The following is a 13,399-nucleotide window of genomic DNA, read 5'->3' as shown; positions in this document are numbered from 1 at the left end:
GTCTTAGTTGGTGCCTGGGCAGGACAGTCTCCCCCTGCCAAAACTGAGTCATCCCATAGCAATAACTGCAGCCTGTCCCCAGCTGCCAGGCATCCTGATGGATGGGAGGCAGCTCAGCCCTCAGCTTCCGCTGCCCAGATCCAGCGACGTGCCGTGTCCCTGCTACGGGTGTGAGAGCCTGCACCGAGCTGCCAAAGCTGCCAGGGGGGTGTGGTACTGGGTGTGCCATGGAAATGATCCCCCCATGCTGGGGGCATGCAGGAACAGCTCGTGGGACATGGCCCCACATCACACCCCACAGCGTCCCTTGTGGGGCACCCCACGGTCATGTGTTTGTGGTGGGAGATGGGGGGTCACGTATGGGAGATGAGGAATGAGGCCACAGATACCCCAAGGCGTCGTGTCCATGAGCAGGTCAGGAGAGTCATGGGTGTCATGAACAGCACAGACAGCTGGGAATGATGGTGATGGTTTAATTTAAACAGCAGTAAGGGCAACCTTGCTGTTGGTTGTCCCATAACACAGCCATGGGTGGGGGGCCCAGCCCAGCTTGGAGAACAGCTCTGCCTGACCTGCAACAGGGAGGAAAAACCATTGCACCCAGTATAGCAGTAGCACTGGTGCAGTTACCAAGACTGGAACAGATCCCAGGACACGGCAGAGGTGCCACGCTCAGGGCAGGCAGTTGGTGGATGCTGGTGACCGCCCCTTCTCCCAAATTCATGGGATGCTCCTCCTTGGGATGCAGGATAGAGCCTGGACCCCCTGCAGGTATGACGGGCCCCTCACAAGGGTCGCTCACATGGATGAACACAGACTCTGCTAATCACAGCAGCGGCTGATGTCATGTGCTGTCTCCTCTCTCCACAGTGTGCCCAGGGAGCCAGCTGTGCGATGTCACCGTGCCAGCCCGTGACACAGCCCAGCCCGGCTGCACCGCGCACAGAGAGCAGCCAGAGGAGCTGGAGCGGCGAGGGGCAGATGCAGTGCTGGAGGGAGGCACAGTCCTGCAGGTCGATGCCATCCCCCCCGGGGTGCTGGACAGAGCTGAGCTCACCGACTTCTACTGCTGCTCCTGCTGTGGGAAGGTGTTTTGGGAGGGGTCCCATTTTGGACGTGTCGTGGCCCAGTTTCAGGATGTTCTTTTGGCCTCGGGGGATGCACAAAGCGTCTATGAGCTGAGCTGAGGGAGGATGCAGGGGCTTGACAGTGAGACAGGGAACTACGCAAGGAACCTCAGCGGATTTTGGGCCATGGGTTTGCAGTAAGAGGCTGGAAGCAGGGGGGCTCTTGTTTTGGCATCCACCATGGAGCACTGACACAGTTGCACTAATGGTTTGCAACAGCCAAAAAACACGTGGCCTCCATGTGATCATTAAAGTAGAGGTAGCCAGGGAATGAACCTTTTGCTTTATTTCTGCCCCTCTCCAGGCTGGGCATGGCAAGAGGGTAGCAGAGGTCTCCAAACCAAAATCATCACCCCAGCAGTGCTGACCCCATGACACCCTCGCCCCAGTGCCCCTCTACCTGGTCACTCATGGTGGGGACCCAGGAGCTTCGTCCCCAACAGCAGCACAGGGGAGAGCATCTCCAGTGCCTGGAGTGCTCCCAGCTTGTGGGACATGTGCCACACCACAACCAGTATCCTGCTCACCCTGATCCTGTTCTTCCAGCATTCCTCAGAGGTGATCAGTAGGTGCAGGAGTCCCAGGGGGCTGAGCACTTCTGGGGTCAGGGAAATCTCCGGGTGCACCACGATACCCACTGGCATCCACATCTGCCTGTGCTGGGATCTGAGATGCCCCAGCAGAGCCAGGTTGGTCCTGGGGGGTCCCAGTGGTGCCAAAGCTACAGCCACCTGCCTCCCTGGGGTGGTCCCTCAGGGCACCCACGTGCCTGAGGCTCTGTGTGGAGGCAGCAGGACTGGCAGTGAGGCATGTGGTCCCACCACCTCCAGCAACCAGTGTCACTGGTGGGACTGGCCAGCACCCAGAGGAGGCTGCACAAGCTGTGGAGATCCCAGGAGAGGCGAGGAGTCCAGGCAGGCCTGTCCAAAGCTCCAGGCACTTCTGTTGGGTGCCTCCAGATCCAGGGCCAGGCTCACACCACTTCACCCTACAACAGAGGAGTGTTTGCAAAACTTCCCTTCTAATCCAGGTTAACTTCCAGGCCCTGCTGTTATTGCTGAGAGGGCCCGAGGTGCTCTTGGCTGAGGTGTGACATTTTTGGGCCAGGGAAGCACCTGCACTGCAGGACTCACTTTCCCTCTTCCAGAGCTCCTGGTCACACAGTGCCAGGGGGTCCTTCCCCCCCCCCCAAGGGACATCTCACCCTCCAGCTCAACGCTTTAAGAAAAAAAAATAATTTTTCCACTTTTAATATCTCTCTTTCCACAAGACCCTATCTGAGCATTAATTAAGTGACCCTGAAACGTGACTGTACCTACACTGTGCCCATTCTCACTCCCTAGTGGTCCTAGGTGAGTCCTGACCATGGACATGACCCTCTGGTGACACTTTCCATGGCCACAGTGTGTCATTTTGTCTCTGTTTCCATCAGAAGATGGCAGATAATCCCTGTGCCCACCCCACTGTCCCCATCTATCTCACAGCCCTGCCACAGCTACCCGCTGCCCCTTGATTGCTGCCATGGAGCTTCATCCCTGTCAAGTGGAAGCATAAAATAACAGCATCTCCTTCACCAGTGATGAACAAAGTCGAGGTGGACACCAGTGTCACCGTGACAGAGGGGCTGTCACCACCTCAGCATGCACCACTGGCCCTGCACATGAAAGGTTTGGACCCATTTTGGGAGGACAGGGATGCTAAGCCTGGCCCCTTCCCATTGGGACACACAGGGGTGAGAGTCACCTACAAGATCTGTGTTTCCCAGGAGATTTGGGGGGGGGTTATTCCCTCTTTCCCTACACTTGGCTGACAGAACTTGGAGAGAAAGCCTCCTCCATGGCTGAGAATCACCATCATCATCATCACAGCAGTGTCTGTCAGGGAGTGGTCATGTGTCAGCAAGAACCCCAGCCTCAGCCACTGCTCTGCCCATGGAGTGATAGACATAGGGATCACACCTCCTGCTGCCAAGGCTTTGGCTATGTGGGGGTGCTGGGTTTGAGGAATTTCTTAAAAGGCTCTATCTGCTCTCCTCTCCTTTTCCTCTCCTCTCCTTCCCATACAGTCACAGACAAGGAAGGCCGCATCTGTTCCCTCTGATCCCCTGGCCCTGGGGTAGGGTCTGGCCCCATGGAGCCCCCACAGCCCAGCCTTGCCATGGCACTGCCCAGGTGCCCCAGGACCATTCACTGTCCAGGCCAGTGGGTGCCCAGCACTGGAGCTCACCAGCCGAAACCAGTCTTTGAGCAAAACCTTCCCTCACCACCACCTTCATCCCTCCTTTCCTATCTCTCTTAGTTTATGCTGGAGATGGCTGCTGCTCCTAGAGATGGGCAGAAGAAAAACAGGGATTTTCCCACTTGACTGGAGGCTCCTGGATCCTGGCACACCTTCCTGAATGTGCACTGACACCTCCAGCCATGGGGATTATTTCTCGTAATGGGATTAAAATGCCTGCTGCTCATCTTGTCCTCCATGGCTGTCATTGTTCCATCCACTCTTTCCATTTTTTTGTCTTCTCAGCCGTCTACATTTTTTTGCACATAATCTTGAAGCAATTGTCTTTCACTTCCTTGTTTTCCAGCCCTGTGCTCTCTCTTGGTGTTAATGTGTTTTTCTTAATTCCCTCTTCATCTAAAATGGAAATGTCCCCTTCACTTTTACCCCCAGGTCATTTTTATCATGTTTCTGGTACAACAGCTTTGGGCCAGGCAGTAACATCAGGGGACAAACTGGCACCATCGCATGTACCTGGCCTGGTATGCTGGCAACTGCTTGTGGGCCTTCTGGTCCTGGAAAACTGGCACATGGAGGGACCAAATATCTGCTCTGTTGGTGATGTTACAGTTGTCTGGAGACAAAGACCCTGGTTTTATGTGCCTTGAACCAACCTCCGCACCTCTGGGCCACAATTACTTTGTCTTGAACCATCAGGGTGAGCTCCAGGACTGAATCCCATGTGAAAGCAGAGCTTTGGCACTAGGAAACAGCACTCATGATAACAGGTTTTCTGCCTCTATGTCATGGGCAGATGTTTACAAAGTGTCCCCAATTCCTAATGGCAGCATGGGGCAGCTGAGGTCCCTCTGGCCTGAGTTGTATTTGGTGCTGTGACAGGACAGTGACCTTGCTTGGACATGGACACACTTGGATGGAGCTGCTCCCAGTATGCCAGCTGTAATCTCAGCAGTATGGGCCATGGCATATGTTCTCAACCATCTGTGCCACCGACCCTGAAGCTCTCCATCTCTGCATCTCTCCATCCCTCTGTCCCTCCTCATCCCAGCTCAGGGGCCCGAAGGTTGCCTGAGACTGCCAGTACAGTGTTCTCCTTTAAGCCCTTTCCAGATTCCTCAAGTGTCCGGCCTGGGTGGCAGGAGCACATGGGATCCCCGCTGAGGAATCCCCAGCACCCACCTGAGGCAGCCGCTGCCCAATGATTGCAGATGCTGTATCTGGCCCCTTGAGGACATCCTGCCACTCTCAGCCTTGGGCTGGTGCTCTGGCTCTGGGAGTTTTGCTGTTGTCCCTGTGTGTCCAGGTGATCTGTTCAATGCCTGGAAGCAGGATGTTCTTAGGTTCAGGTTCAGAACCCTTGATGCTCTGCCAAACATTGGCTCCTCCAGTGCATAGGCCACCTTCTTCCTGGATGCCACTGGAGTTGCCATATCCTTATGGACCACCAAGCCCCCAGCTCCCTGGAGCATGTGGGGACCTTAAAGAGTGTCCTGTGAGCAGGGGGTGAACGAGGCTCGTGCTTTGCCAGCAGCCCCTCTATGCCAGCCACTGGTGAGAGGTACCAGTGGGGTCACTGCAGCCGGTGAGCAAGGGACTGCCCACACCAGAGGCTGAGCTGCCCAGCCCCCTGGGCTCCATGCAGACTCAGCCATGTGTCAGCATCCTGCTTCTTCAGGAGTTGTTCTGGGATGGCAGAAACTGGGGATAAGGCAAAGCAGGAATGATCAGAGCCTCCCGTTGCTGGCCCATGTGGTGAGCGGTGTTTTGTCATGCTGTGGAATGTTCATCCAGAGTGGGACGAACCTCTCCAGAATGGGATGAACCTGTCCAGACCCCATGTGGAGGAAGCTGCTGAGTCACATGGACATCTGACCACCCATGGGCACTTCTGGCCTTTGCTTACTGGGTTTTCCAGAGCTGTGGTTTCATATCTGTCTGCCACCCCTTTCACTGCAGAGGGGAGCTGTTGGGAAACAGGGACACATGGCCCTGTCCCTCACCTGGGGACAGCTGCCTAGAAGAATGCTTTCCCTTCTGAACCCTGGGGACAGTAGGGTCATGTTCTTGACACCTCCCGGACTTTATCTGCCTGTCAGCTCCACCGATTTTGGGGAGAGCTTTTGTGTTTACAGTCAGGGCTGTGCTAGGGCAAGATCACCACTGTGGGACTTTTTTTAGGAGACCAACCCAGGGCAGACACCAGCAGGTCATGTGTACCTGTGGACGTGGCATGAAACAGCTCCCAGAGGATCCCATCCAGCTCCTGGGGACAGGGGTGGCAGCTGTGACCCAGCACAGCACCTCTCCCTTCCTGCTGCCCACAGGAGGTGATGCCGTGATGGGATCTGTGCAGCAAGGTCACCTCCAGTCATAGACACAGTCAACAGCAAATTCCACATCCAATCAGCCTTGAGGAGCATCCAGGAAGTAATAAATTGTCCAGTTTTGAATGGTGGATACAGATCAAAGGGAATTAAAGGAGCTTTTTAATCAGCCAACAGTATTGTTTCCCTATCTGGCTGCTTAAAAAAGAGATAATTACAAAATCCCATTGTCTGCGTCATACTAATGTTTAACATTTATTAGGGCAGTAATGAGCCCTCCATGCTTTTATGGAGCCATTTGATCCTGTGTGGGAAGGGCAGCCCCAGCAGGGATGGGGGCTCTGGGTGGGCTCCAGGAAACCATCGATCCCCCAGGTGTTTCACCCGTGCTCAGCTCCTGCCCTTGCATGGCAGGATGTGATCATGGGGGGACCCTGGGATAAAGCAGCATTGGAGAAGGGTTTTATTGCTCATGAATGAGACCTGACTAAACAGCATCCATCCCTCAGCCCTGGGAAACCACACACTGCATCGGATGTCAGAAGGTTCCTCTCCTCTCCTTGTGTATTCCTGCACATCCTTTGGAGCTTGATGGGGACAAGGTGTTTGACGCTCAGGCCAGCTTTAGTTTACAAATGAATATATCAACATTGTTCCTCATCAGGCAGGAATGCACTTCCCTCCCTTCTCCTCCACCTTATCCCCATCCCCTTCCGAGCAAACTTCCTTCCTCCAGTAATCTGGAGCGGAAACCTCACCGCATATTTGACCGGCTCACAGAAACCAGCTCAGTTTTCCCTGGCGTGACTTTGTGCCTTGAACTAGTGCTCGTCAATCCCTAAGGCAGCTGGTGAGGCAGGGGAGGAGGAGAAGGATGAGGGCTGTACTGCTGCCCATCCTCATCACGGAGCCGCTCTTCCAGCCGGATGCTCCATTTGAGCTCCCAGTTGCTTGGTTGCCGTTTTCAAACAAACTGTCGTGTCTCTGGGCACAGACCCAGGGCTGAGAGCCCTTGACTGGCTGCAAGCTCAGACCCTTATGCTGCCCCACACCATGGCAATGCTGCTCCCATGAGCCGGGGGTCACTGTTGCTGGCCCCTCGCTGGGGCAGGGAGACGAGAGAGGTGTCAGTGCCACACAAGGAAGGACATATGCATTGGTCAGGAAGATGTTTGCTCCCTGGGAAATAGCCTGGGACCAGACCCTTCCCATCAGCCTGCCAATATGTGGGCACAGCTCCCAGGCAAATGAGCTTACACACGCTCACCAGGCACGTTCCACAGGGATTATGGTCACATTACCCCCGAGCCTGCTCAGATCCCAGGGATGTCCCCATGGAGCAGTCACCAGGTCCCCAGGCCAGCCCTGGTGATCTGTAATGTGTCTTTTGGGGTAACTATGCAGTGGGAGCAGTGGGGTGACATATCTCCATTCCTGCAGCCACCGCAAAGGAGTGGCCACACAATGCAATCAAACAGGTTGCCCAGAGAAGCTGTGGGTGCCCCACGCCTGAAAGTGTTCAAGGCCAGGTTGGATGAGGCCTAGAGCAACTTGGTCTAGTGGAAGGTGTCTCTGCCCATTGGCAAGGGGTTGGAATGAGCTGGACTTTAAAAGTCCTTTCCAACCCAAACCAGCCTGTGACTCCATGGTAAGTGGCCCTGGGGACCACATGTCTCAGGAGATGGTCATTTACCAGCACCAAAACACTGCACTAACACTGTATTCAATCCTGGAGATCATTCTGATGGCCCAGGACAAGGTAATTATGGCAGGAAGGTTGGCCTAGGGCACATGAAACCAGGGTCTGTGCCTCCAAACAACTCTATCAGCACCTGCAAAGTGGATATTTGGTCCCTCCACAGGCCAGTTTTCCATTACCAGAAGTCCCACAAGCAGCTGCCAGAGCACCTGGCCAGGGACACGTGAGGCAGAGCCTGGGCTGGAACCATGGCAGTTTGGTGCATGTGTACTCAGTGGCCAGAGGGATATCAGTCAAGGTGATGTCTCAGTATGACCTGGCAGCACTGGGACACTGCTGCAGCTGGAGACCCCTGCCTGTGGCACTAGGCAGTTCTTCAGCTCCAAGCACATCCCAGTTCGTAGCCTTTTGCTCCAGGAACATATTTATGCTGTCAGATGCTGAGGTTGTAGGCTACATCAGAGGAGCTGCATTTCCAGCAGGATAAGGACTGATAAGATGGGGCACTGGAGTGGTTAAAGGTCAAGCTGCAGTGAGACAACCCAAACTGCACAGTCCAGCACCACGTCCTCCAGCCCACGGACACCTCCACCTGTGTCTCCCCCAGAGAACAAGGATCACTTGTAGGGCTATGACCATGCTTGAGTCTCACTCAGACTTTAAATCCTGTTTGTCACAGGCTGGGAAGGAGGGACTACACAGAGCAGCATCCTTAGTGGCATCCACGAGAAGTGGCAGTCCCCAGCCCGTGTTCCTGCAGTGGCCCCTGTGATGGGGGTGTCCCAGGAGGATGTCTGGGGCCTCCCCTTGTCCACAGAGCTTCCCAAACCACTTGTAAGAGCTTTGCTAGTGATGCCATGCTCCCTGCAGAGGACATGGGGCACTCACACATGTCCTCACTGCAAGACCATGAGGTTTCCCTTACAAATTCTCACCACTGGCCTTAGCAGCTCTGCTGGAAGGGGCTGCAAGGTCCCAGCCCACCCGGGCACTGTCTGAGTGCTGCTGGAAGCTCACAGTGTGTGATGTGTCCATGGGGGGAGCATGAGGCCAGTCCTACGGCCGTGTCCCTGCTTGTGCCCCACTGCAAGCAGAGCAGCTCTCAACCATACGGAGGGAGGTTTTCCCCTGAACCCCCCGCATTCCCTTTCCTCCCCCCAAAGATGAATCCACACAAGGGAGACTGTTCCCACACAGCAACCGCAGCCCCTTGGGCCCAGGTGGTCTCCCTACATCCTCGTATCCCACATCCCCGCGGCCGGGCGGGCGGCATTTGTCGAGCCCCACGTTTCCCCACCGGCGCTCCGGCAACCGCTTTGCCAAAAAGCCGGGAGGCAAAGCGCCGGCGGAGCAGCGGCGGAGGAAACCTTCGCGCTTCCTCTGGCTCCGGGGAGCCGAGCGGGCAGGGTGCTCTCCCTCGCACGCCTTTCGCTGGGGCTCTGCGCTGGGAAGAAAAGCTCCCGTCTTTCCCACGCTCTCCGACACATTTTAATGAATTAAGTGGGGGCACGCCCCCTCGCCGCCTGCCCCGGATCCGTCCCTCCGGCTCTCCGGCTCCCTTCAAGGAGGCCTCCGGGGGTGGCTGGACTCTCGCTGCTGTGTCCGCCTGGCCTGAGGACGGGCACTGCCCGCTGGGATTTTTGGGAAAGGGTTGCTACATGCCCCACCCAACGCGCCCAGCGCCGGGGCGGCTCCGAGCCCCGCCCGCAATGCCGGTGGCAGCCGGTCCTACTCCCTCCCGCAGGCTCTCACGAGTACGGGGAAATTTGGCCGTCACGTCTCCTAAGGAGGGGAAATTTGTTCCGCGCCTCTCGGCGTGACCGTTCGCTTAAGGCATCGCAGCTCCGGGTCCCTTCCCCACCTCCCGCTACGTCTTCCCCTCGTCTCAGAAGAGAGCAGATAAATCACTGGGTGGGACTACTGGTTTTGCAGGGCCCCATGGAGCCGGGACAGGGGCCATCGGTCCCTCCGCAACCCCTTCCCGGCCGGAGCCGTGCGGGGAGCCTGACCCGGCCGTCACACCGCTCCCGGCTCCTCTCCGGTTACAGAGCTGGGTACAAGCTGAGGTTGAAACGCACCGTTTCAAAATTTAATTTCCTTTTTTTTCCCCTCTGCTTTTTCACTCTTTTCCCTCCCTCTCTGGCCCCGTTCCCAGGCCGAGTCCTGCCCCCACCTGCCAGCCCCGAACATTTGCATGGCTGGGTCCCTGCCCGGGCTCTTTTTCTCACCAGTGTCACTGGCTAATGCAGATTTGCTTGCGAGGATGTAACTCTGGCCAAGCCCCAGACCGGGGAGGTGTGAGCAATTCCCACTCTCCCACGGCTCACTCACAGGGCTCCACACCTCGCAGGATATGGCCTGTAAATGCACAAAATCAGCTGTCACGGGATATTTAGGAGTGGAAAGGAGAGGGCGAGCCTGGAAGAGCAGAGCCCCGACCCTCAGGCCATCACACTCAGCTCCGGCAGAGCTGCCGTAGGACCCGCTGCCTTCTCTTTTCCAGCTTTGCCATGATGGCTTTGCTGGGATTAGTGCCAGAGAACGGTCGCGGGCTGCGGTGGCTCCCGCGCTCCCCGCTGTTTGCACTACCAGGCTGTGCCGGGCCCTGGCACAACCAAAGCTGCCGTGAGTCACCAGGAGTCACGGCTCACCACGGCGAGTGACACCGGGACAGCAGGGCAGGGATCGCCACTGGTGATCCCCGCGGCCACCATGGCTGGGGTGATGGGGACAGAGCCACCACCTCCTGCCCGGAACGGGGCCCTCGCAGGGAGGGACAGGCAGAAGTGGCTCTTTTTCGCTGTCCTCGGGCAAACCTGGCTCCTGCACAGCCCCCAGGGCTCCAAGCCCTGAGCCTAGCTCTGTGTCCTGTGCCAGTGCTGTGGGGGCTCTGCGCCTCAGTGGCACAGAGACATCCTGGGAGAAGCTGCAACAGCCACAGGAGAGCAGAGGAGAGCCTGCAGCTCCTGGCCACGGTCACGTCCCAATCCCCCTTTTTCCGTGAGAACAGTGGGCTGCGACGTTCACATTAGAAAGGTGTGACTGGGAGAGCTCTGGCCTGGGGAAGCCAGTGAGACCAGACAGATGGAATTGGGATAGGGGTTGGGATGAGATGGGCATGGGTAAGGAGATGGGGATGTGGATTGAGATGGAGATGGGGATAGGACGAACGGGGATTGGATGGAGATGGGGATGGAGATGAGTAGGTGCACAGGCATGGGATGAGGATGGAGACAGGGATGGGATGGAGATGGGGATCTGGACAGGGAGATGGGCATGGATATAGGGATGAGTATGAAGATGGGAATGGGGTAGGAGTGGGGATAGGGATGAGAAAAACTATCTGCAGAAATGGACTTAGAAAGGCAGACCCTTACAGGAAGAAAAACAAGAGCTGCTTTACCAACTTACAGCCAAAAGCAGGCTGGGATAAGGAGAAGGACCCAGCTGGGGCAGAGGCGTCCCCGGCTCCTCCAGCTGCTGGGAAAAGCCACAGAAACAGGCCGTGGGGCAAATCGCACTCTTAGCTCACGGCCACTGTCCTCCAGCCATGCGACAGACAGCTCCAAGATGGCACGTTTCATCAGCTAGGGTCGAATTTATCAGTTGGCTGATTTCTCTCTTTGCCTCCCCAAAAGGACACACCAGCAGTGCCAAGTGACAGCAGCTTGCCACCCAGCTGCCCCTGTCGTGGCTGCTGTCACCTCGGTTTATGACACGCTCCTTCGTCTCTCCCCGCACCTCCCGTCCTGCTCCAGCTGACCAAATGCCCGGCGGAGGCAGAGGGAGCTGGCCCAGGAACGCTGCTTCCCACCCAGACCCGCCGTTTGCTCCCCGGGGACCAAATGGGCACGGGGGGAAGGGGAGGGCTCCCCCAGTACCGTTTCTGGTTGATGCAGTGTTTTCAGGTACCTTTTTGCCCATTTTTCCACCTCCCCGCAGTGTTCACAGCTCCCAGTGCTCCCGCACCAGGAATGTGGTCCTCGGCTGGGCAGTGGGTCCAACCCGGGATAAAGCCCCAGGCAACAGAACCGAGTCACTCCAGCGCTGGCGGGACATAATGGCGGTTGCATCTTCCCTCCCCAAATCAATCCCACCCATAGGTCCCTGAAACCCAGTGCAGCTCCCACTGGGAGCCCCCAGAGCAGCCAGACCCTGCGGGCTGAACCTCCCACCCTGTTCCTTGACCTATCCCGGTTGGCTTATGAGGACACAAACCCGTAGCAATCCCGTGTCACCCCCAAATCGGGGGTAACCGCAGCCCCTTGATGACCCTCATTGGCGGAGTCCCGAGGGATGTTTGGGGACGGGCACAAACCGGTTCCAGCACCGCGCTGCAGGGAGCGGCGGGGCCGGCTGCTCCCGCCTGGCCAATCATGCCCTCGTGCCGAGGCTACCGCCAGCCGGCCTGTACTGACCCGGTCTGTGCCTAGCTGGGATGTACCGAGCTGAGCTGTCCCGCACTGGGCTGTCCCGGGCTGTCCCGGGCCGGACTGTACTGGACTGTCCCGAGCCGGGCTGTCCTGGACTGTCCCGGGCTATACTGGGCCGGGCTGTCCCGGGCCGGGCTGGACTGTCCCGAGCTGGGCTGTCCCGGGCTGTCTCGGGCTGGGCTGTCCCGGGCTAGGCTGTCCCGGGCTGTCCCGGGCTGTCCCGGGCTGTCCCGAGCTGGGCTGTCCCGAGCTGGGCTATCCCGGGCTGTCCCGGGCTGTTCCGAGCTGGGCTGTCCCGAGCTGGGCTATCCCGGGCTGTCCCGGGCTGTCCCGGGCTGTTCCGAGCTGGGCTGTCCCGAGCTGGGCTATCCCGGGCTGTCCCGGGCTGTTCCGAGCTGGGCTGTCCCGAGCTGGGCTATCCCGGGCTGTCCCGGGCTGTCCCGGGCTCCCGGGCCCGGAGCGCCCCCGTCCGCCCCCTCCCGCCTTCGCAGCGCTCAGGCCCCTCCCGCTCACCCTCCCGGGGGGGGCGTATCCTCCCGCTGAGTCTCCGCCCCCCGCCCGTCGGGGCCAATGGGCTTGCGGCGCGCGGCCCCGCCCCCGCAGCCGTGCCATTGTTATGCAAATAAAAGGGCGGGTAAAAGGCGCGCGCGGCGCCGGGGCCGCTCCAGACGGGCGCGAGCGGAGCCAGCGCAGCACCGAGCGCGGCAGCGGCGGGGCCGGGAGCGGCCATCGGGACCCACCGCGACCCCAGCGGGACCCCCAGCCCCGGCAGCACCGCAGCACCGCCCGCCCGCCGCCGCATGCCCGGGGGGGCGCCGCCGTCGCCGTCCATGCGGGGCGGCGGGGCCCAGGCGGCGGCATGAGCCAGAGCGAGGTGTCGCCGTGCGCGGCGCCGCCGCCGCCCCCCAGCCAGCGGGTGTTCCAGGAGGCGGTGCGGCGCGGCAACACCAAGGAGCTGCAGTCGCTGCTGCAGAACATGACGAACTGCGAGTTCAACGTCAACTCCTTCGGGCCCGAGGGGCAGACGGCGCTGCACCAGTCCGTCATCGACGGCAACCTCGAGCTCGTCAAGCTCCTGGTCAAGTTCGGCGCTGATATCCGCCTGGCCAACCGCGACGGCTGGAGCGCTCTGCACATCGCCGCCTTCGGGGGCCACCAGGACATCGTCCTCTACCTGATCACCAAGGCCAAATACTCTGCCGGCGCACGGTGATGCTGGGGCTGCTCCCCCGGTGATGCCGGGGCTGCCCCCCTTCCGCTCCCTCGGTGATGCCGGGACCGCTCCCTCGGTGATGCCGGGACCGCTCCCTCGGTGATGCCGGGACCGCTCCCTCGGTGATGCCGGGACCGCTCCCTCGGTGATGCCTGGTCCCCCCCACCCCGCTCTCCCCTGGCGATGCCGGGGTCCCTCCCCTCTCCCCCGGACGCCAGAGCTGCTCCCGCCCCCGCCCGGGGGGGGGTTTGGCGAAGATTTGGGGCCCCACGCAGAACACGCCACCGCTTTTACGTTTTTAAGGTTTTTTTGTTGTTTTGGTTTGGTTTTCCTTCCAAGGGTTGTTTCCTACTGTAACATGTTTT

General features: G+C 58.8%; 2 protein-coding genes across 4 annotated transcripts in view; both read left to right on the top strand.

Annotated features, from left to right (window-relative positions):
- EXD3 (exonuclease 3'-5' domain containing 3) overlaps nt 1-1,398 on the top strand; it is a 226,210-nt gene extending 224,812 nt beyond the window's left edge. For all 3 annotated transcript variants that reach the window (XM_039386780.1, XM_039386779.1, XM_027720437.2), the window contains one exon: nt 871-1,398. In XM_039386780.1, coding sequence (XP_039242714.1) covers nt 871-1,187 — 317 coding nt within the window. In that variant the 3' untranslated portion in view covers nt 1,188-1,398. The remainder of the gene's footprint in view (nt 1-870) is intronic.
- An 11,101-nt stretch (nt 1,399-12,499) lies between these two features.
- Nucleotides 12,500-13,341, top strand: LOC113987571 (NOTCH regulated ankyrin repeat protein). Its single transcript, XM_027720440.2, has one exon. The coding sequence runs from the start codon at nt 12,681-12,683 to the stop codon at nt 13,032-13,034; it is 354 nt and encodes a 117-aa protein (XP_027576241.1). The 5' UTR covers nt 12,500-12,680; the 3' UTR covers nt 13,035-13,341.
- The last annotated feature ends 58 nt before the right edge of the window (nt 13,342-13,399 follow it).

The sequence above is a fragment of the Pipra filicauda genome, unplaced genomic scaffold, assembly GCF_003945595.2.
Source record: "Pipra filicauda isolate LSUMZ 115617 unplaced genomic scaffold, ASM394559v2 scaffold500_size419342_pilon, whole genome shotgun sequence".
NCBI lineage: Eukaryota > Metazoa > Chordata > Aves > Passeriformes > Pipridae > Pipra > Pipra filicauda.
This window is presented reverse-complemented; position numbering and strand designations above follow the sequence as displayed.